At 36.8% G+C, this 22,691-nt stretch overlaps 1 protein-coding gene across 1 annotated transcript in view; it reads right to left on the bottom strand.

Moving 5' to 3' along the window:
* csmd3a (CUB and Sushi multiple domains 3a) overlaps positions 1 to 22,691 on the bottom strand; it is a 437,506-nt gene that overhangs the window by 172,049 nt on the left and 242,766 nt on the right. Inside the window, exons 33-34 of the mRNA XM_051721095.1 lie at positions 821 to 934; positions 346 to 441 (exon numbers count right to left, since the gene is read on the bottom strand). Coding sequence (XP_051577055.1) covers positions 346 to 441; positions 821 to 934 — 210 coding nt within the window. The remainder of the gene's footprint in view (positions 1 to 345; positions 442 to 820; positions 935 to 22,691) is intronic.

Below are 22,691 nucleotides of genomic sequence, written 5' to 3'. Positions count from 1 at the left end.
AAAAATATTTATTTTAATAGAACCATCTGTTATTTTGTATTTTAATCCAATTCGGTGTAAAACTTCTTAAATGTTAGAGTCGAGCAAGACAAATTACAATTTATATCACTTCCTGGTTCTTCGTCACACTGCAAATGGAGGGTCATTTTTGGACAAAGTATTCTGCACAGTGCATACTGCGCATTGTTAAATGTAGAAGGTCTTCCGGGTATTCCATGCATACAGAAAATGGACATACTGTGCACACAGTACATACTGCAAAAATATAATGTGTAGCACAGTAGTATGCTATTCTGAACATGCTGTTGATTTGAGTTTACTTGAGATTAGTTGAAAAGTGCATACCTTGATAGACAAAATGAAAGCCTTTGGCCGTGTTTGGCCCCTCGGTTTTAAACTTGATGGTGATTTCATTTGCAGAGCTCAGCGGCAATGGTTCTCCTTTGAGAATAGAAATTTGGGGAGGCGAGAATAAAAACAGTAAAACAGTTTTGTTATCTGTCTGCAGTTACAAATGGTTAAAAGAGTATAGGGTTAAAATAAAATATGAGTCTGAAGTACACAAACAACATATTTACAATGGGGTCCAAAAATAAAAGCTAAATACTTTTCATAGTTTATGATGTTCGGTAAACCTAAAACTTTCTTTTTAATTCCAGGTTTTAATGAAAAAAAATGGCAAAACATGGCAGTCACCGCAGCAGAACCGCTGTCAGAAATGAAAACTGACTGCCACAGTCCATGATTTTTAAAGTTGCCTCGTCTCGGCAGACTGGCCTTTAGATGCTCTCACATAACGGTGGTAAACAAAGCCTTTTACCTGAGTGAGAGCCATAGATCGAGGTGAGGAGGGGAGAATCCGTAGAAGGTCCGTCAAAGATTTCCAACACATCATTAGGGGTCGTCTGGAACAACATAAACTGGCCGAAGAGAACTGTGGTGAGAGACGGACAAAAACAAAAAATAGACTAAAGACCAAGAAAATAGACCAAGTTACTAAATAAATCTTAAAAATAGACACACTAAAACTGTCCACTATTGGTTATCCATCACATGTTTTTGTGCACCATTGAATCACACACAATAAGACCAGAAAAAAGCATTATGCAAGTGAACAGGGTCAGTTTTGATTTCATGTTGATTTTCATGTAAAGAGAGCTCATTTGTGATTTTTCCTTTCCTATGGGTGGAACCCATAACAGAGTTCTCCCTTAGCTGTTTTCAAAGGTACCCTGAGTGTAACAAGTCCTAGAGCTAATAAAACCTCCAGTATGGGCCATCTGACATCTTCAACAATATACTCAATAATTCACTACTCTTCCAGCAGGAGTCCCTATCCAATCATAACTTACTGAATTTAGAAGGAGCTACCAACTTTACCAAAGTCACTACACAAAAAGCCCTAACAAGAAACTCAAACTTCTGCACAGGAATGCAATAAATTAATATTGCAACTGTAAGTAAAGCTTTAAAAGTGTAGAAGAGTCCATCCTCAAACTATTAAATCAAATAACTCAACACAAGTGCCCACAAAACACAGTATGCCTTTAGGCAAGCGGCGTACATTAGACAGATGATAAAGAATCATACAACACCGGTGCTAAAGGTCAGAAAAACAGAGCCATATGTTTCTCATTGTGTATGAATAATTCAGAATCAAACCTGCTCTTTCTTTGCACTTTTAGGCATTTCAAAGAATTATATTTCCTGTAATTGAAAAAGGCGCGATAGTTGCACATTTGTTTCGTTTGAAAAGAGCAGCACATATTTAGTGAATTTCAGCACATGACATTTAGAAGAAGGCATGGAAAAGCTAGCACAATAAAACACAGTCAACTCACACAACAGACTCCAATGTTGTGCTCTAATATTCTTAAATATGAAAAAAAAAATTGGTCTAAGATTAATGGGTTTAAAATTTTAGTCCTAAAATGCCTTTGTGCTTCAATTTGAAACAAGATCTGTGATGCTTGCCCATGCTTAAGCCACCGCCACAGTCCCAGTGCCAGTGCTTGGGTGTTCTGAGTGGTTGCTTACTGGCCCAAGTCAAAACCCTAGATATGCCTCAGGCACTTCCTTCCATAAAAGTCTATGTGATTTTTTTTCGCCTGTTTTATTGTCTTCCAGAAAAATCCAATTGCTTAGGAAAGTAATAGCTCTCATCAAACCAAAGGAATCATTCATGTCCTTAAACAAACAGAGCTGGACGAGTTACTGTGTATGCTGAAGTTGGATTTGTAGGGTTTAGGCCCAAGTATACTTAATTTTTTTGCATTTCAGATCGGATTGCACCCGGTCAACCGCATTGTCTTTTAAAGTATACTTTTCTGACCGCAAACGAGTACAAACACGTTCGACGCAAGCACATTGTAGAGCGATCAGCAATGCGGACAACCAAAGTCTACTTTGGCCTTTAGGGATAGGGTTAATTGCTGGTCCAGCATGACAGTATTTGATCCAAATACATTGGAATTTGAACAAATCCCTACCCTTTACCCTAACCTTACCCTGCTGTTGTGGTGGAACATATAACTGGCTCAAATGAGTCATTTGTTTGGGAATAGGACTACACTGGTCTCGCTATATTTTTCATGCTGTAGATAAAAAAAATAATATTAAAAAAAAAAAAAAAACTGCTCATAAAATTTTTTTGAGAATCGGACTTCACTAGTCACACTTTATTTTTTGCGCTGTAGATAAAATTAAGTAATAATAAAAATGGCTCATAAGAGTCATTCGTTCGGGAATCAGACTACACTGGTCGTGCTAAAAAAAATTGGACCTGTAGATTTAAAAGAAACAGCTCATAAGAGTCATTTATTCAGGAATCGGTTGTGCTACACTGGTCGTGCTATATTTTTCACAAAACAAAACACAGTAACAACACAAAAACAACACGCTGGAGTATCATAAAGAGCGCCCATTAAGATTCATTCGTTCAGGAATCAGACTATACTTGTCGCGCTAAATTGTTTGTGCTGTAGATTTAAAAGAACCAGCTCACACTATAAGAGTCATTGATTTGGGAATCACACTACGCTGGTTGTGCTATATTTTTTGTGCTGTAGATTAAAAAAAAACAGCTCATAAGTCATTTATTTAGGAATCAGACTGTGTGATTCGGGAATCACACTGGTCGCACTGTATTTTCCACGCTGTAGATTCACAAGAACCGGCTCCTAAGAAGTGTTTTGCGCTGCTGAATCAATACCGGTGTTAGAGTATCTTAGCATGGGGTCCCATCTGCATCAGTACAAGAATGCGCATTCAGGAACCATTAGCAGAACTGAAAGTCATGAAAATATTAGTTTCTGTATTTTTTAGGAAATGGAACTAGTTCTGAAAAAGAACCAGTTCTTAGTTTCCAACCCTAGATTTGAAGGTATCTCTATTGCCCCCTTGAGGTTTGTTACCACCATAGCAAGGCAATAAGCGCATGTATACGTTCAAAGGGACCCCCACAGTAGCAATGCATTAGCCAAAGCATTCACCTATGTAAAGTGAACAATAATAATAATGATTCTTGCCTTAACAAGCACCACTAATAATCATTCATATAGTGTCCTCAATCTGAATGTCTTTCGATGCCACCTCAATTATAAACAGTCAATAACAAATGCTCCTTGGGAATGCATGACTCCTGGAATTTATATTTTCAGAATGATATACCCCTTTGGCAATTTCTTTGTCAAGATTACATAATCTTATTATAGTTCAAGTATAGGATATTAGAGAATACGTCAAAATCATGCATTAATTACATGATTAATTCTGACAAACACAAAGGATGCTACCTAATAGGGTTCTGTGTTTTTTTCGTACAATAATAGTGGTGTATGATTTTTCACACAATGTCAAGTAAAAGACATTATTTTCCACATGCACTGTACAGGGGCGACACATACTGTCTGTTTTAATATTATTATCTCCTAAGGCCTGATAAATTAAACAAGTTCCATGCAGGGCCAATCAAAAATTATCTGAGTTTTTTCACCAAAAGCATTATTAACACGCACAAAGACATCAGAGCCTTGTCAACTTTTAATTATTTTTTCTCTCAAGGAAATAGCTCTGGATGTTGGATGTTGCAACCTCTTTCTTTCTCACCAAGAAAAGCGAAGACCATTAAACCAAATCTAGTAGACATCTTTACAGCTGAGGTCACCAACATGATCTAGAAAACATGACTGTGAAAGGTTGTTCTTGTCCTTCCCTATCTAACTGCAACTTCGGGTTTTTGTGGTGCTGTGCGAGTGTGTCAGCAACCTGGTCTCATAAAATCATGTTCCTATACCTACATTTTTGCTAAATAATTTTTACATGCTTCATTGTACATAATGCGGCAGTTTCTTGGTGAAATGAACCCTAGAGGCGCAACAAAAAAATGACATTTAATTCACTTTCACACAAATCACGATTGAACTGTATCAGTTCATAAACACTTACTTTTCACCCTGTTCCTCACACAATGCTATCTTATAACATCAAAACACTCTTCCTATAGCACATGACTTAGGCCATACATTTTAACATTTGCATTATATAGCCAACTACATTTACAAGCCTGTTCAAATGTGATCAAATTGTGCAGTAGCTCAACTGATGGAGCATTGCAAAAATGTCGCCACAGTCACATCATTTTTTATGAGATCAGGTTGTATATGTGTATTAGCAAATAAATTATGTTTTTTATGTAAAATTAATGGTTTAAGCCCCAACAAGAAGAATTACTGCTGTGTTTACTTGCAGAAATACATGACTGACCATAAGAAAGACACATAACAAAAGAAAGCTCTTTAATATCTCAACTTTTTCAACTTGACAACAGATTAATTGGAGAGCAAATATAGACTTTTAAGTTTCCTGTTTCTCTGATGTACTGCTGAGCAAACAATTACTGTGAAATGATCTGAGAAAAAGACTGCAGTAATCTTACATTGTGTCTCCACTAGAGTTTCAGAAGAGATCTCAAAAATGTTTCAAACTGCGGCCCAGATAACAAAGTCTGGAATCAAAAACCTCAAGATTTCAATGTAAACTCAAAAATATTTTCATTAAATTCTTTCAATTATTTTAGCTATGCTATTCACATTAATTTCACAACATCTAAATCAATGTTTCTACCTGAAGTGTGTAAAATCTACACCACCAAACATAATTGAAAAATACACTGACTTAGCACTATATTAATAACATCTGTACACCCACGTATTCATGCAGTTATCTAATTAGCCAATCGTCGGGTCAGGAGCTTCAGTTAATGTTCAAATCAACCATCAGAATGGGAAAAAAATGTGATCTCTGTGATTTTGACTGTGGCATGAATGTTGGTGCCAGATGGCCTGGTTTGAGTATTTCTGTAACTACTGATCTCCTGGGATTTTCACATACAACAGTCTCTAGAATTTACTCCAAATGATGCCAAAAACAAAAAACATCCAGTGAGCTGCAGTTCTGCAGACAGAAACACCTTGTTGATAAGAGAGGTCAACAGAAAATGGCAAAACTGGTTTGAGCTGACTGAAAGGTTACGGTACCTCGGATAATCACTCTGTACAATTGTATTGAGCAGAATAACATCTCAGAGTGCACAACACGTCCAACCTTGAGGCGGATGGGACACAACAACAGAAGACCTTGTTGGGCACTTTATTTCGACTATAGTGTTCCTAATAAAGTGCTAAGTGAGTGTATAACTGTTTTCTAACAGATTTTGAGTATTTGCACTCCCCATCTTCCACTGGTCAACCAAACAAATTGGCCCCTCTCCAAACTCGTGCCATTTGTTGAGACACTAGTCTTGTTTCCATCCAAGTTACTAATTTAATGTTTGCAAAAAAATCTAAATATCTTAGAAACAATTTGCAAACAAAGAAGTTTTATCCCATTTGTTCAAGAGAACAAAATTGCCACTTCTGGGGAAATTGGCACATTTGTTTTCAATCGTAGTAAATGTGCATGTCTTCTTATCAAATAAAACATTTATCCACCTCGAGTATACATTTTTAAGTGCATTTTGGAGATTGTATTTTTATATTGGTACATTTTTTATGCAGTATCCCCAAATTCGCAAAAAAAAAATAAATAAAAAAAAAATAAATTAAATAAAATACGGATTGTAAAATCAGGATAGTTGAACAGAGACATTTTTTATAGCACCACAGTGTTAACCATTTTCAGGGTAATCAGCCTACAAATGGCTTACCTGTTCTTGTTTCTGCATGTTAAGCTGGGATAGGAGAAAGTGTTTCAATATAAACTTTAAATTAAACACAACAGAAAACTCCATTAGGTCTCCTGAACTCTGGAAGAGCAACCTCGAAGCAATAATATTTCCACCTGGGTGAATCATGTAAGAATTATGACTTGTCTAAATCTGCAATTAAAGTGCACATTCAGCTTTTACTGAGTTTAACATGCTGCAAAAAAATCCAAAAGCATCTCAAATCATTCTATTCCCTGTATAGCAAGGAGAACGAACAGTACCTGAAGAAAAATAACAAAAATAGTGGTAAGGCCCCAATCATAGCCTCCTTCAGCAACAGAGTCTCAGAGGGTGGATCAGAGTCTAACTAGACCTTTACAGCAACAAAATGAGAGGAAAAGGCTTAGAAAGCAAGCTGCAATTCGACTGTGGGGAGGCCTGGTGCTGCTGCTTAAGGCTAGCACACAACACAACTTCAAACACTTAAAGACGACATGGATATATCCCCCCACCATTTTGAAACAAACTCGGTGTCAATTATTCAAGGCAATACAACAGACTAGAACAACGACAACAAACATTTGGGATGGCAAAGAGGCAGAGAGCTGAAAGTTGTATAGCTGTAGCATCTAGCGACAAATAAAACACGGTGACTCATCTCTCTGGAGAACACTTCTTTCCAGCATGTTCCCGTTGCAAACCCACCAGGCTAGCTGCAGGCAAAATTCACACACCTCTGCGCCTTGCGTTCCAATGACAATAAGGCAAAAGGAAACAAAAAAGTTTCAAATTATTGCCTTTAAGTCCTCCTCAGAAGTTCCAACTTTCAAGCATGGCAGTCGTAATTATGATACATTGTGCGTTTCAGTGATTTTGGTCGAAAAAACTGGCATGTAGTGCAATATCATATTTCTTTTTCTCTTTTTCACTTACTGACAATCACTACTGTGCTAGTGTAAAAACATTTTTTTTAAAAGAGTAAAAGATGAGCATTAAAGCTGAAATGCGTAATATCTGCAGCACTAGCACAAATGTGTTCTTTGTTTACAAACAGCTTTCCAGGGCTTGGGTAGCTCAGCGAGTAAAGATGCTGACTACCACCACTGGAGTCGCGAGTTCGAATCCAGGGTGTGCTGAGTGACTCCAGCCAGGTCTCCTAAGCAACCAAATTGGCCCGGTTGCTAGGGAGGGTAGAGTCACATGGGGTAACCTCCTCGTGGTCACTATAATGTGGTTCGCTCTCGGTAGGGCGCATGGTGAGTTGTGCGTGGATGCCGTGGAGGATAGTGTGAAGCCTTCACATGTTCTATGTCTCCGTGGTAATGCGCTCAAGAAGCCACGTGTTAAGATGCACGGGCTGACGGTCTCAGACGCGGAGGCAACTGAGATTCGTCCTCCGTCACCCGGATTGAGGCAAGTCACTACGCCACCACAAGGACTTAGAGCGCATTGGGAATTGGGCATTACAAATTGGGTAGAAAAAGGGGAGAAAAATAAAAACAAAACAAAAAAGAAAACAAAAAAAACCCAAACAAACAGCTTTCCAAATACACCCCTGTCTGCTGTTGATCGAAAAAAAAAAAACGATAGTCCGGCCTCCAACTCACGGGATTGGTTGAGTCAATGTTATTGTGTTGGGCTGGATGCAGGTGCGGACTGGCCATCGGGAGCACCGGGCATTCTCCCGATGCTGGGTAATTTGGGCGGCCCACTTCTGCGCAAGTACTGGCCCATCCCACAGGAGATACAGGCGGCTGATCTGGGCTCCAACAAGTCTGCGCAGACCCCATTACAGAGCGAATGTTCAATAAACTCTGTAAGGTATAGCCAATACAACAGACCTTATTCACGCTAGTGCCATCTTTGATTTTAATGGGAATGATAATGAGACTGTGAGGGATAGACTTATCATCTCTTCAATGGCACCCACGGTATAAAGCTGTAAAAAGCTCCTAAATCACATGATTTTCCAAACTCATGTTGTCTGGAGTTTTTTGTCAACTGAATGTTCTTGGAAAGATGTTTTTTGCAATGATTTGTCTGCAGAACGATCCAGAAACACTTTTAAAAAAAAAAACATCTAGTGAGCTGCAGTTCTGCGGACGGAAACACCTTGTTGATTAGAGAGGTCAACAGAGAATGGCCAGACTGGTCCAAGCTGACTGAAAGGTTACGGTAACTCAGATAACCGCTCTGTACAATTGTGGTGAGAAGAATAGCATCTCAGAATGCTATTCTGAGATGCGGGTTGGCGCTGTTTTGGTGGCATGAGGGGGACCTACCCAGTATTAGGCAGGTGGTTTTAATGTCGTGGCTGATTGGTGTATATGTTGGAAAAAAAAGTTTTCGGACATGTTATTTGTCTGAGCTATAAAGTTCTTATTTTTAGTGCTTTCTCAAAAAAAATCCACTCATCACATTTACAGTGGGTTTATATGTTTTAAAGCTATGACAGTCAATAGAAATAGCCATTTTTTTTTTTTTTTTTTTTTTTTTTACACAAAAATTTTAAATTGAGCCGGAAAATGAAATCAATGAGTATTATGGTGTGGTGTGTTGCGGGCTGGGTTTGGTGGGCCACTCTGGGCCAGAGTGTCCATGGCTACTCTTAAGTCTGAGTCTGCCTGGCTGGATGGACCACTTAATCAAATGAGAAGGGTCTGTCTTCGTCTTGCAAGACTACTACAAGGCGCGCCTACTACAACTTACGCCCCCTTCAAATAAACAGTGAAATGCTGAGGTCTTGCGACACTTGGATGTCACATTCATACACAGTAACCTTCGGCTTGCTCACTGGGGTTCTAAATACAAGTATTACTTAATTAATTAATTTTAATACACAATTTACAATCATATTTAGTCAAACTACACAATGATGACTCTAAGACTTTATAGTTATTACAGTTTAATTTTCTGTTAATGCATGATTTTCTGTAAAGCTGCTTTGAAACGATGTGTGTTGTGAAAAGTGCTATACAAATAAAAATTACTTGACTTGTTTTTATTTGGAGTCCCGCAGCAAATCTACAACTACACATATATCCTTACTCCTAAACCTAACCATAACCTACCCCTGAACCTAACCAACCACAAATATTAAACTAAACTAAATTATTAAATATACTGCATCTTTAAAGTTCTATTGACTACAATCATACTGCTGTATCACTAGGTGGCAACAGAGAGGAGAAACGTGATGAAAATGAAGAGAAGAAACTGTGCTTAGCTAATAGGCTAACTGGTTAGCTTGTGAGCTAACTGGATAAAACAGAACAGAGAAGTGATTAATATAACCATTTATATTTCGTGTTTAATAATATGATGCGTAACATATAATGTACAAGTTATTCTTTGTCATATTTACATAGTTAAGACAAGATGAATGAAACAGCAATTGCTTAGGAGTTTAAAACTCCAATAGAATCGCTTTGTGATCCAAGGGGGATTTTACTTGGAGTCGGCATGTTGTGGTGTAGTGGGTGTTCCTTGTCGTTTTGCGGGGACGTAGATAGATACACTTTGAACAAACAGATTTTAAATTTGTTCAGCACCACAGAGACAGTGTTTACAGTTTTAGAGAAAATGAACCTATGAATGGCTTTCTTACAGTTGTCTTTGCATATTCAGCTAGGATAGGAGGAAGTATTAACACCAAAAACGTGACACATTTCAGCTTGAAGTGTGTAAGTGATTCTGTGTATTTTATTATTCTCGTGCTGCCACAGAGAATGATGGAAAATGTAGTTTTGTTTCACAAGAATGATGTCATTAAGTGTATTCCCTGCTCCCTGCACACTGAACAGGGGATATCCACCGAAGTTCACTTCCCTTGGCAAAATTAGTTTATTTGGAATCCCCTACAATGTCATAAAAAACCTCTCAGTCTCATACACTTGATTCACGCAGATTGCAAGATTCCCACTTGTAATTACGACATAGTGGAGGCATTCATGTGTGTTACTCTTGTAAATATGATCATTCCAACATGACCTGAAGGCAGTATTTTTAATACAATACCTGGCGAACTGGATAAGCCCTAGTGTTAATATTTTTCAAGCTCTTTTGTCTCTTTCTTAACTACTAGCCAAAGTTGTTTTAATATAAAGCAGATATTGTGCACTGCAGAGCTCTTTAAAAAAATAATAATAATAATTATGGTGGATTTCATGTTAATTGTGTTCATTTGCAGTATGGTTTGAGCCTGATTGCTCAAGGTGGAATGACTGCACATGGTCAATGTCTCCTAATGCGAGTTGTTCCCCACAAACAGATTTAAACTAACACGTCTGGGTAACTGAGTAAAGGTTTGCTTTGTTGAATCCACAGTGAGGCGCGTGGGTGGCTGCAGTCATTTGCTACTGTTTGATGCGACACAGGCCCATGGGTCTGTCCTCACTCAGCCTCTGTACACGTGCCACATGTCCTCCGGGCGGGATTTTAACCATTCACACTCTGGAACATCTGCCATCAGTTTAAGGGGGCATGAATTTATAATATGAAGTGTTGGTAGTTGGGATGTAACGGTGCCACGGTTTCACGGTATACCGCGGTTTTAAAAAGAGACTGTTATCAAACCGTTGACATTTAGAATTCACGGTATTGCATTCATGGTATTATTATTTATAAATTTTTTTCTAAAATCCAAGTAAAGGAATGAAAGTTTCCATTGTAAATATCAGTTAAATTAAGAGAGAACTGGCTACATTTACACAGCATCATATAAACTTGATCAAATAAAGCTCTAACTTGCGACATCCCCGTTTCACTCAACCGTCTCTTCATTTTAAAAGCCACACGCGTGAACTGCACGACCGTTCAAATGCATGCACACCAAAGCCCATATATGCTTACACTCAAACACATCAAAACATCAGTCGTAGAGATGGTAGAAGCGTTTTAAAGTGGCCAATTCAGAATATTATGCCTTTACAAAATACTTTATGCAACCAGTTTAAATATTCTGTCCATCATAACATTATTTTTCTATCAAATTCTACGTTTCATTTCACTCACAGTAAAAACATTCAGTCAGTGAACCGGATAATTAATGTGCAGCATAGAGGGTTCAAATATCAGAAATATCCACAGATAGACAGCCTCTAACGTTAATGAATGAATAGAATACAAAAGGCATACTGTTTAACTCACAGACTAAAAGCTGTTTATTTGTATACAGCATAGAGTTTTAAAACATAGAGATCTATCTTCATAACAGAGCGAGTCTGACTTTTGAGGGATGAAAGTCGGGACTCGGGCGGCCGCACCAGGGCCATAGCACCTGCCCAATACAATCTCTGTCAGTGCGACTTATACAGAGATGCGACCTATCTGTGTTTTTTTTTTTTCTCTCTGAACAAAGCGATTTTGACCAGATGCGACTTATATTCAGGTGCAACTTTATTTCTGGAAAATACAGTATATCATAAATAAATATTAAACTGCTAATAATTTTAGCAAGGCACCTTAATACCGTGATACCGCAATACCGCAAGGGATAGTGTACTCAAACATTAAAATTCATCATTTACTCACCTTCATGCCATCCCAGATGTGTATGACTTTCTTTCTTCTGCTGAACACAAACAAAGGATTTTAGAATAAGATCTCAGCTCTGTAGGTCCATACAATGCAAGTGAAGGGTGGCCAGAATTTTGAAGCTTAAAAAAGCACACAAAGGCAGCATAAAAGTAATCCATACGACTCCAGTGGTTAAATCCATATGATAGGTGTGGGTGAGAAACAGATCAATATTTAGATCGATATTTAAGTCATTTTTGTCTTTAAATCTCCATTTTCACTTCCACATTCTTCATTTTCTGTTTTTGGCATTCAAATTCTTCATGCATATCGCCACCTACTGGGCAGGGAAGATAATTTATTGTAAAAAACAACTTAAATATTGATATGTTTCCTATCATATCACTTCTGAAGACATGGATTTAATCACTGGAGTATTATGGATTACTTTTATGCTGCCTTTACTGTATATTCTTTTTGGAACTTGAAAGTTCTGGCCAGCATTCACTTGCATTGTATGGACCCACAGAGCTGAGATATTCTTCTAAAAATCTTCATTTTTGTTCAGCAGAAGAAAGAAAGTCATACACATCTGGGATGGCATGAGGGTGAGTAAATGATGAGAGAATTTTACATTTTGGGTGAACTATCCCTTTAAATCATAAAAAATATAGCTTGATCAGCCATATGTTCATAGGAATCTGGAAAAAAGTAGCGTGAGAACCTTGTCTGTGCATTTAAGTACGCAACTTGTACACATTTATTAGTGAATGAGACCCAGTGTGTTAGGCATAAAAGATCCAATGCAGTCCCAAAGCACTGCATTAAACATGAGGCAGTCTGGTGCTGTTTATATAAATTTAATAAAATCCCTAATGTAGTAGCACTCACAACAGCACCAAGATTTCTCTTAGACTGGAATTACTGAGGGATCCCGGTACAACAGGAACAGATTTTCTGCCATATTGCCCAGATGCAAAATGTACGGTTGGTCGACAACTTTCTATAAACACAAACACTGGAGTCTAATATGTACAATTCACGCCTAAGGCATTCATTTGGCAGATTTATATAATTCAGTTTTCCCTCTCAAAGACAGATGCTATTTAAAAAAAATTCTGATTTATTATTTGTGACAGAATAATTAAACATTAAAGGCTGGCCAAAAAAGCAGATAATTGCCTTATTATTCCATTCAAAAGGTACGGTATAATCGACAGTTCTATTTAGAGGCTAAAATATCCCTCATTTGGCACACCAACCTCTTATTAATCTTGTAACATTTATTACAAAAAAGTTTAATGGAAGTTTTAGTGATGACTATTACTTTTGGGCATTTTAGTCAGCATGGAACTGCATTTGAAACCTGGAACACAAAAAGGAACATTTTGAAGAATGTACTGCCTCTCTTTTTTAAAGCTCCAAAATGACAAAAGAGCACCATAAAACAATCATAAAAGTAAGTCCATCTCCCCTGAGAGACTAACAAGGCATCATTGCTCTTTATAGACCATTTTAAAAACATAAACAATCACAAAGAACGCTACTGCGCATGTCTGGCCCTGCAGCATTTCCGGTAGCGGCAACCCAGAACTGTCAAAATAAAATGACTAGCACGTCCTTTTAGAGTCTAGATAAAACAGAACAAACGAGATATTTGCAAAAACTGAAAATAAACAATGAGGTGTCATTACCGGATCCTTTAAATAAAACTCCAGACCAAGAACATCCAGACGTGTTGTTGATGCTGTCTTCGCAAGAGAGGCGATGAAAGTGTATCGTAGTTTATATGCTTACAATTAATTCCTCAGCGGGTGAGATCAGGAATATTGGATCGCTCCTTTTATAATCAATGAAGCCATTCAATAAAGCTGTCTACGTGACCTGCGGACAAGGTAAGGATTTATTTTTGAATGATAAAAAGATATCTTCTGGATAAAAGCATCTGCTTAATGACTAAATGTACAAATAAATGACTTGCGCAGCATCCTTCATTATAATGGGAGCGATAATCACTTTTAGAGCACTAACTCTTAAACGTACAATTAGTTTCGTTCACCTAACAGAGATAATGATGTGTGCTAGAGTTGTTAGTATTGGGCGTATCCATCCAGATGTCTTGCTTTACTGAAGCAGTTCATGCGTCTTTGCTTTTTCTGAGATCTAAACACTTTAATTTTATTAGTTCCAGGCATCCAGGGATCAACCAGCCACCGAACAACATGGTCCACATTTTAATAATGGCATTTTATGACAATCGTGTTAACGTTAGTAATGTTAATCGTGTTAAAGTCACTATGAATGAAGCGCCTCCCACTGTTGTTTTGAATGAGGGTGTGTTCCATTCAGAAGTGATCATCCCTATGCCCTATTCCCTTCGAAGACTTAACCATATTTACCATGAGTGCTTCAAAAGGCTAAAAAGTGTGGGGCTCAAAACAAGGGTCATTTAGAACTCACTCTTTAAATCATTTTTATTGGAAATTCAAAAACAACAAAACACTTCCTAAAACCATCTTGAAATGGTCTATAAACACCAAAGGAAGCCAAAAGAGTAAAGCTATCTGTTTATGTAGGCAGAAGTCTTACAACTTAATGAGTCAACAAATTTCAAGTCGTTATTTTTATCAGGACTGCCTGTACGATGTGATATTTAAAGATGACCTTTAGCGCTTGGCATTCTCTATTCCGTGGGCTTCCTCCTACAGATGGTTAAACCATTACAACACTTTCATAACCAAGCAAGAAGCCCTGGAGCATCATAAATATCACACTTAAAACCTTTCCAGCTTTCACAGGAAGAAATTTAGTAGAGTCAAAACAGACTTGTTAATGTATGGTTTGAGAGGGGTTAAAATGCATGAAACACATGCAAAGAGAGGGGATTCAAACTCCAATTGAGCAGAATTAATTTCAGGATATGGGTCAGGATGTGCACTTTCACTACATAAATGTTGGATGCGTCTAGCTTCATATATTTACACATATATTTCCTACATTTATTTTAATGGCCTGACTGCATGACTCTTAGAAAATGGTTTTCACACTTGGTTCGATTGATTGGTCTAATTTGGCTCGATTACTTGGTCTATTTTGGTTGTGGACCTGAGTTTGTTTGATGTCAGAGTTTGGTTCTTTTGGTTGGCGTGAAAGTGGTTTTCCAAACTCTGGTGCGTACCACTGAATCATACTGGAGTCTGCTCAAAAAAGACAGTTTGGGGTACAGTTCATGTGAAGTCTGGTAAGAACTGGTATGAAATCAATCCTTGCATGATGTATAAATATGCATAAATGTTTGAGTACAATGTATTTCTCATTAGAGTTCGACTGATATATAGTTTTTGCGAATTAATTGGTGCCAATAGTTTCTTTTGGAACTATCGTTATTGGCAAAAATCAGTGACAATTGTTCAGCAAAGGCATGCAAAGAAAAGTACCTCATGAGCACATACATTGCAGCTCCAACATCATATCTTGTAAATAATAATAAAAACATCATCTGGTGAAATTGATAAAACCCTTTAAATGGTGAGTATGCAGGGCATTGTAATGAAGCAAAATCCCCATCATTGTTTATGGACTAATACACAGTTATTAATACGGTATGTTTTATGTGTGGAATAGACATTATTGAAAATTTATTCAGATAATCTTTATTGATTGTTGAGTTCATGTTGATTTTGACTGTCCCTTGAGAAAAATAAAAAAGTCAGACATTTATGACAAGCGATCACTGATGATCTACTGTTGATGAATTGCTGATAATATTTGTTGTATGACAATGTTTACTTTGAAGTTGTTTATGTTGTAATATATTTTAGATGACTGTTAAGAGTGCATATTTTGTTTCCCTGTATGTGTGAGCAGCTGAAAGCGCGAACATTTCAAAATAAGAGACCCTTGTGTAATTCGGTCTTGTTTATAGTAAAAAAGTCCCACAATTGGCAATTGTATCTGTCTCTGCCTGCATGTCGGGAAGTGTGGTTGCCTTCCAGTTTTCTGTACGCCTGTCCTCGCTGCCCACAAATCGCCAGTGAAGGATTCTTCGTCTCTGCATCACACCACGCTTCAATGGACACTTCCTACTGATCTGCTCCTGTCTTCCACAACGCATACACCTGTCTACGAACACACACCTCCTTTGCCCACTGCACAGCCACTACGCACACACAGACTCGTTCTTTGCCTCCTGCTACTGCAGCCGCTGCTGGGATTCTAATACTTTGCCAGCACAGTTTATGTTGACATTTGTTGTTAAAGGAATAGTTCACCCAAAAATGAAAACTTGCTGATAATTTACTCACCCTCAGGCCATCCAAGATGTATCTGAGTTTCTTTCTTCATCAAAACAGAATTTTTAGGATTTCATTTCAGGCCTCCTCCTCTAAACAATGCAAGTGAATGTACTCCATTTATTGACGGTCCAAAATGCATGTTTAGGGTGCATCAAAATAATCCACACGACTCCAGTCGACAAATAAAGTTCTTCTGAACCCAAACGATTGATTATTTTGAGAAACAAAACAATACTTATATACTTTTTAACTACAAATGTTCGCTTCCGTACATCTCTGTGACGCGCGCTCATGAGAGGGATGACGTAAGCTCGTTGGTAAGGTCATGCGTCACGTGGAGGAGGAGTCAGGAAGCGCGTCATTGTTTACATTGTTTTAGTTTTTTTTTATTATTATTTGGAATTTTTTTTTTTTTTTTTTATATTGTTTAAAAATTTTTTTTGACTTTTTGGGTTTGTGAACGGCGCTTGGTCTGTGCTCTACGCAAGTTTCTATTGTAAATAATGACGCGCCACATGACGTGTGACTTTACCAACGAGCTTACGTCATCCCTCTCATGAGCGCACGTCACAGAGATGTACGGAAGTGAACATTTGTAGTTTAAAAGTATATAAGTATTGTTTTGTTTCTCAAAATAATCAATCGTTTGCATTCAGAAGAAATGTATTTGTATTTATTTAGGTGAACTATTCCTTTAATAAATACTTTGAACTGTTCTTCTGCTATTAGGTCTGTGTCTCACTCTCGCTCTGACATGTGTAGCCTGTATGTCTGGGCCACAGCATCACAGTAAAGAAACACTTAGAAATGTTATATATATATATACATTCAATATATTGATTTTAAAAACTACTGGCCGATTAATTGGTTATTAGCTTTCTTCCAACACACTAGTTATCAGTCTTGGCAAAATCCAAAATCGGTTGATCTCTATTTCTCATAGCTGCTTTTTACACTGAAATTGCCTGCAAAGAGCAGCTCATATTCTTTAAATCTCTTGCAATACATCTGCAGCAGACAAACACATATGACATTCTGAGCATTTAAATGTTTTGGTGGTAAATCCAAAGGGACAAACACTTGAGAGACCAATGGGGGCAGGGGGAGGAGGGTGGAATGGAACTTGGGTTTGGACCATGAAATTGAATGGTGTGTGAAAACAGCCTTAAAGAGTCAAACAGGCCATTAAAAATAAATGTAAAAAAAACGATGTATGTAAATATATGAAGCTACACGCATCCAACAATGTAAGTAGATAAATCCCAAGATAATACAACCCTGAACATAACGGTAAATAATTAAACAGTGGGGTCCAAGAGTCGATATCACTTGTGAAAATGCTTCTAATTTACATATTTATAATTTAACATTAACACTTTTCATTACAATTCATATTACAAAAACAATTTCGAAGATGAACTGGAAAAAAATATTTCTTAAGCTTAAAACATACGCTATGCAAGTACGCAGATGCTTCTAGCTTTGCAAGAAGCATCTGCACCTATTCATGCACAGTCGCAGTTCATAACAGAACACAAGTATGCGTTGCATTCTCAACCAAGCCACAAGAGGCGCTATAGCAGACATTAGTGTGGACTGTCTGCTTCTACTGTGAGTTTTCTCTTTCAAGTCAACTACAGTAATAGCGGAGCAACAGTTTAAAGATAATATTTCTAAGCAAGTAGGTTAAGTCAATATACCATATTTATAGCAACTTACTTAATAACTGGTTTTATAGCACTTTTGAAGGTAACTCTTTTGCCCTCTTGAGTACTGAGGCTTGTTACAACCACAGTAACACAGGAACGCACATTATTTGCAATGCGTCGGCCAAGTGCCAAGCCCAATGTTTATGGCCTTAGTATTTGGTATGCCCCTGTTTTGCTTTAATGCTGGCATGTACTCCACAAGTTTGTGCAAAACCTAATTATCTGTTTTCCCAGTGTGATTTGAGACTGTTCCAAAGAGCATCTTGTGTGATTTAATGGAAGCAAGGAAATCTGATCTTTTGTACAAAGAAGTTAAAATGGAAAATTTCACAAATGTGTTTATTTGATTAGTGACCTAGAAATAGTGCAGAGGGCATATTTCTTCTTTATTTTCCATCATAAATTTTCTTTGTATTAAGTGTTTCAAAATCGTAAACATTTGTGTTTAGTTTATGATTTAAATGAAGAAGAAAAAAATATCCCAGTTCTTTCAATGTGGTCTCAGACTTTTGGACCCCACTGAACACCAAATTGCAGCTGAATGTCTTGATCAAATGTGTCTTATCTCAAGGTTTATTTGGTTTCATTTTAGCCCTCAACCTTTATCAGGTTAGTACAGAGTACAATAAAATGTAATTTGTGGTGGACCACAGACACAGCACTTACTGAACAACAACAAAATAACCAGACGCTGCACTTAAAGAGCTCTCTATTCTTACAGTAATTGTTTGTAAGTGTGAAAGTTACTATGGTTCATGTAAGGCCACCAAAGCATAGACTGATTTCTTTATTTGTTCCTGGATGGCTCTGTGTCTTGCTGTGCACATTAAATTCTGCTTGTGATAAAAGCCGAAATAAATAAAAATTCTGCACACATGCATAAAATATAAGGTTGTGGGTACAGATACAAATACAGAGCTCTGATGTCAGAATGTGAGTTGATCATGGACACCCCAGAGACTCAAGTCCACAACATCTCAGAAGATCTGATCAAGCTGGGCTATAGTGCCATCCCTGATTTATTTCAGATGTCCTCAGTAAACATTGCTTGATTTTTTATTTTAGGAAGCCATTAAAACCAGAGGATATCTGGAATTCTTGCAGAAATGTACACAAATGCACATTTCATTTGCGACTACTGCGTCTCTTCAATTACAGGAAATGCAACAGAAATGCTTGAAAATGAAAAGAAAGTACATGTTTGATTTTACGACAAAGAATAGCTTCTTCCAGATATTTTTTTCAATGTTCTGTTTATTCCTCGAATTCATTGTGGCGCGTGTATGTTTTGTATAACAGCAGCAAATTCAGTACCCTGAGAGGTTGCTTTTTAATAGCTCAGGAGACAAAAAGTTCTTAGTTATGTTACATTGTGGTGTTTCGTCCCTGGATTTTTCTTCTTAAGTACATTTTGAGGAAAAATAAATAAATAAATATAACCAAATGAGACGAGTTTGTATATTACGTAAGAGTTTAGAGCTATAAAATTAATGTGGAGGGCATTCTTCCAATTTGGTTCTAGAAGAATTTTATAGAATAGAAATGTTTAAGGTTATATTGAGATGGATTGTTGAGATGTCTTCTAAAACTCTAAGGAGACATGTGAGGTGGAAGCTATAGTTTTAATGCAATTAACCATGGTGTTACTACTGTAATATAGTGTTAATATAGCATGTTTTTGGTTACTATGATTTTACAACAAAATACCATAGTGATAATATGTTTACTGTAGTAAAACCATGGTTAATTTTTTAAGGGAAGGTTAGGGTTAGATTTAGGGGTTGGTGTAGGGTGCTTGTGGGACTCTAAATAAACACAATAAACAAACTGCAGTGATACAGTATGTTAGTATTTAATTAGCAGTGCAAATAGTATCTGCCACTATGTGCACTGAGTGCAAAGAAGATGCTTTTTTTGTTATTTACACAGTGTAAATTAGGGGTGTAATGGTTCTCGGTAAAAAACTGAACCTTACGGTTCGCCAACCACAATTCGGTAAGCATTTGCACCGCGGTTCATCTCTAGTTTAATAACGCATCTGGATCACACAGTTTGGCGAAGAAAATAAAGCGCTAAATAGACATGCTAAACAGACATGTTAAATAAACACACCTGTGTTTCACGTGGGTCAACTTTCTGCAGAGAGAAGCTGTCCTATTAACTGTTAGTATGTTAAATCAGTTGAAGAACTTTTTCTTTATGCAGTCAATTACAACAGCAATGGTCAAAAAAATGTTACAAATCAGGCACTGTTTGCAGACATTGCTTGACGTGAGTGCAGTATACTGGTAATACATTGATATTTGATTAACCATTTACGCTGACATCACCCGAGGATATATAGCATGCGGTGTGCACAGAGCCGCAGGTGAGCCCGAAACTGCACACAGACATGAAACAAGAACTAAAGCACTTGGAGTGTTCATAGCCAAAGTTATGTTGCCCTTACTCCGTTGATGAAGATGTGGGATTTCCGTGTATGATTAAAATAATCGAGACATCCTCAAAATGACATCCATTCTCGTATTCATTTTAATAGCAAGTTTATTTCTTCTATAGTGATGTACAGATTCTGAACATTGAATATATGTTGAATTGAGTTTGAAATGCACATTATGTTGATGCATGTAGCGTAATAATGCAGGTATTAAGTTAAAATATTAAGCTAGTAATTAGAGATTTGTTTTTGTTTTTTTGGTAAAGGACCCTAACGAAAATTAACCTTGGTTTTACTATAGTAATATTGTATAACCATGACTGTAATAACAAGGACTGTTGTCACAATGGTTTTCTTAGTAGAAATCATGGTTTTGATAGAATTAACCATGGTTTTATGTAGAAATACTGTAGTAGCCATATAGTAACCATGGTTTTACTATAGTAATATTGTAGTAGCCATGACTGCTGTCACCATTGTTTTCTTGGCAGAAATCATAGTTTTAATACAGTTAACCATTTTTTACAACAGTAATTTCAGTAGTTTCCATATAGTAACCTTGATTTTACTATAGTATTGTAACCATGACAGTAACCATGTTAATTTTGTGGTTACTATGATTTTACTACAAATACAATGTTTAAACTATGGTTGCTGTAGTAAAACCATGGTGATTTGTAGTGAGGGCAAGTCTCTTGAAGTTTCTGTTACTCATCATCGTTCCTATTCCCAAAAAAGCAAATGCCAGGCAAATGAAAGATTTTAGACCGATTTCTCTTACATCATTATTAATGAGTTTCGAAAGAACTATTAAACCCTTGATCATAAAGTACACTAGTTAGTTACTTGATCCGCTACAGTTCGCTTATAGGAGTAATAGGAGTGTGGAGGATGCCACTTTTACACTCCTGAATGTCATATATAAGCATGTAGATGCAGGTAAGACTCATGCCCATTTATTATTTATAGATTTTTTGTCAGCTTTTAATACCATCCAACCATATCTTTTAGCTGAAAGATTGTTGTCTGAATTTGATATTCCTAAGAGTTTAATGGGTTGGATTTTAGATTTTTTTTACCAAAAGATCTCAGTGGTTCTCTGTCTTTTGAAACGGGGTGAAATTGATCATGGGCCCATTTTAAATTATTTTCTGGACTGGTGTGAGAGATCCTTTTTACAAATTAATGTTGATAAAACTAAATACATGTTGATAGATCTTCACAGAAATGTTGATGCTCCAACAAAATTAATTATTGATCGTAAAGAGGTTGAGATGGTCAGTTCATACAAGTATCTTGGTACAATGATAGATGACAAGTTACAATGGGTGGAAAACACAAACCTTAATGTCTCAAAAGACCTTGTCCTCTTGGCCACTTTTGTAAGTCGCTTTAGATAAAAGCATTTGCCAATGAATAAATGTAAATGTAAATGTAAATGCAAAAGTACAAAATAGGTTATATTTACTAAGGAAGTTTAAGTCCTTTGATGTGGACAAATCTGTACTTATAATGTTTTACAAATCTTTTATTGAATCTGTTTTAACCTTTGCTATGGTTTGTTGGTTTTATGGATTAAATGTTAAAAGTAAATCACAGCTACAGAGAATTGTTAATCTGGGGTCAAGTATTACAGGCCAAAATACAGCTGTGGCAGTCTGTTTTATGTGAGAAAATTGTTCTTAGGAAGGCATTGAGTACTTTGGATGATTCTTCACACATTTTAAATTCAGAGTTTGAACTCCCTTCAGGAAGGTGATATACAGTACCTAAATGTAGGACTGTAAGAACCTCTAGATTTTTCATTTCTAAGGCAGTTATGGTTGTGAACACATACATGAAGCATGAAGAGGCAGATGTGTTAAATATAGAGGGCGGACAGTGTATTGTAAATATGTAAATGTGTGAGAAGCGGATGTGCACATGTATAGATGTGTAGACATGTATTTATGTCCCATTGGCTATGTGTTTAATGTCATATGTTAGTTCTATGTTACTTACTGTATATTTATGTCTTGTGATTGTTGGTAAATGTTGTGTGATGCTGCACAAATTGCCCTACAAAGGGACAATAAAGATTACTACTACTACTACAAATAGAATATTCTTACTTTGGATTTGGCAGTAATATTTTTTCCCTGAATATAACAAATACCATACCGTACCGAAAATGTGACCCTAAAACCATGATACAAACCAAACCGTGAGAAATTTTAACTGTTACACCCCTAAATAGCCTCTGCCTAATTTATTACATTTAATAAAAGAATCAAAGTGGCTTCAACTTCCATTTTCTTTCAATTATGTGCCAAATTCCACAAAAGTGATGATTTCACACATGGGGAGAGTGGGTAAGATGAGCCATCTGGGGGTAAGTTGACCAATTTAATTTTTCCTGTGAAACACTGAACAAAATTACACAAATTATATTTTATCTATAATTTCTAATATATAATTTATTTATTTATAAATTATAATCTCCTACATTTTCCCTTGTTTCCTTTAACGCTTAGGAGTACAGTAAATAC

The sequence above is a fragment of the Myxocyprinus asiaticus genome, chromosome 16, assembly GCF_019703515.2.
Source record: "Myxocyprinus asiaticus isolate MX2 ecotype Aquarium Trade chromosome 16, UBuf_Myxa_2, whole genome shotgun sequence".
NCBI classification, from domain to species: domain Eukaryota; kingdom Metazoa; phylum Chordata; class Actinopteri; order Cypriniformes; family Catostomidae; genus Myxocyprinus; species Myxocyprinus asiaticus.
Note: the sequence above shows the minus strand (reverse complement) of the source record. Positions and strands in the feature narration are given on the sequence as shown.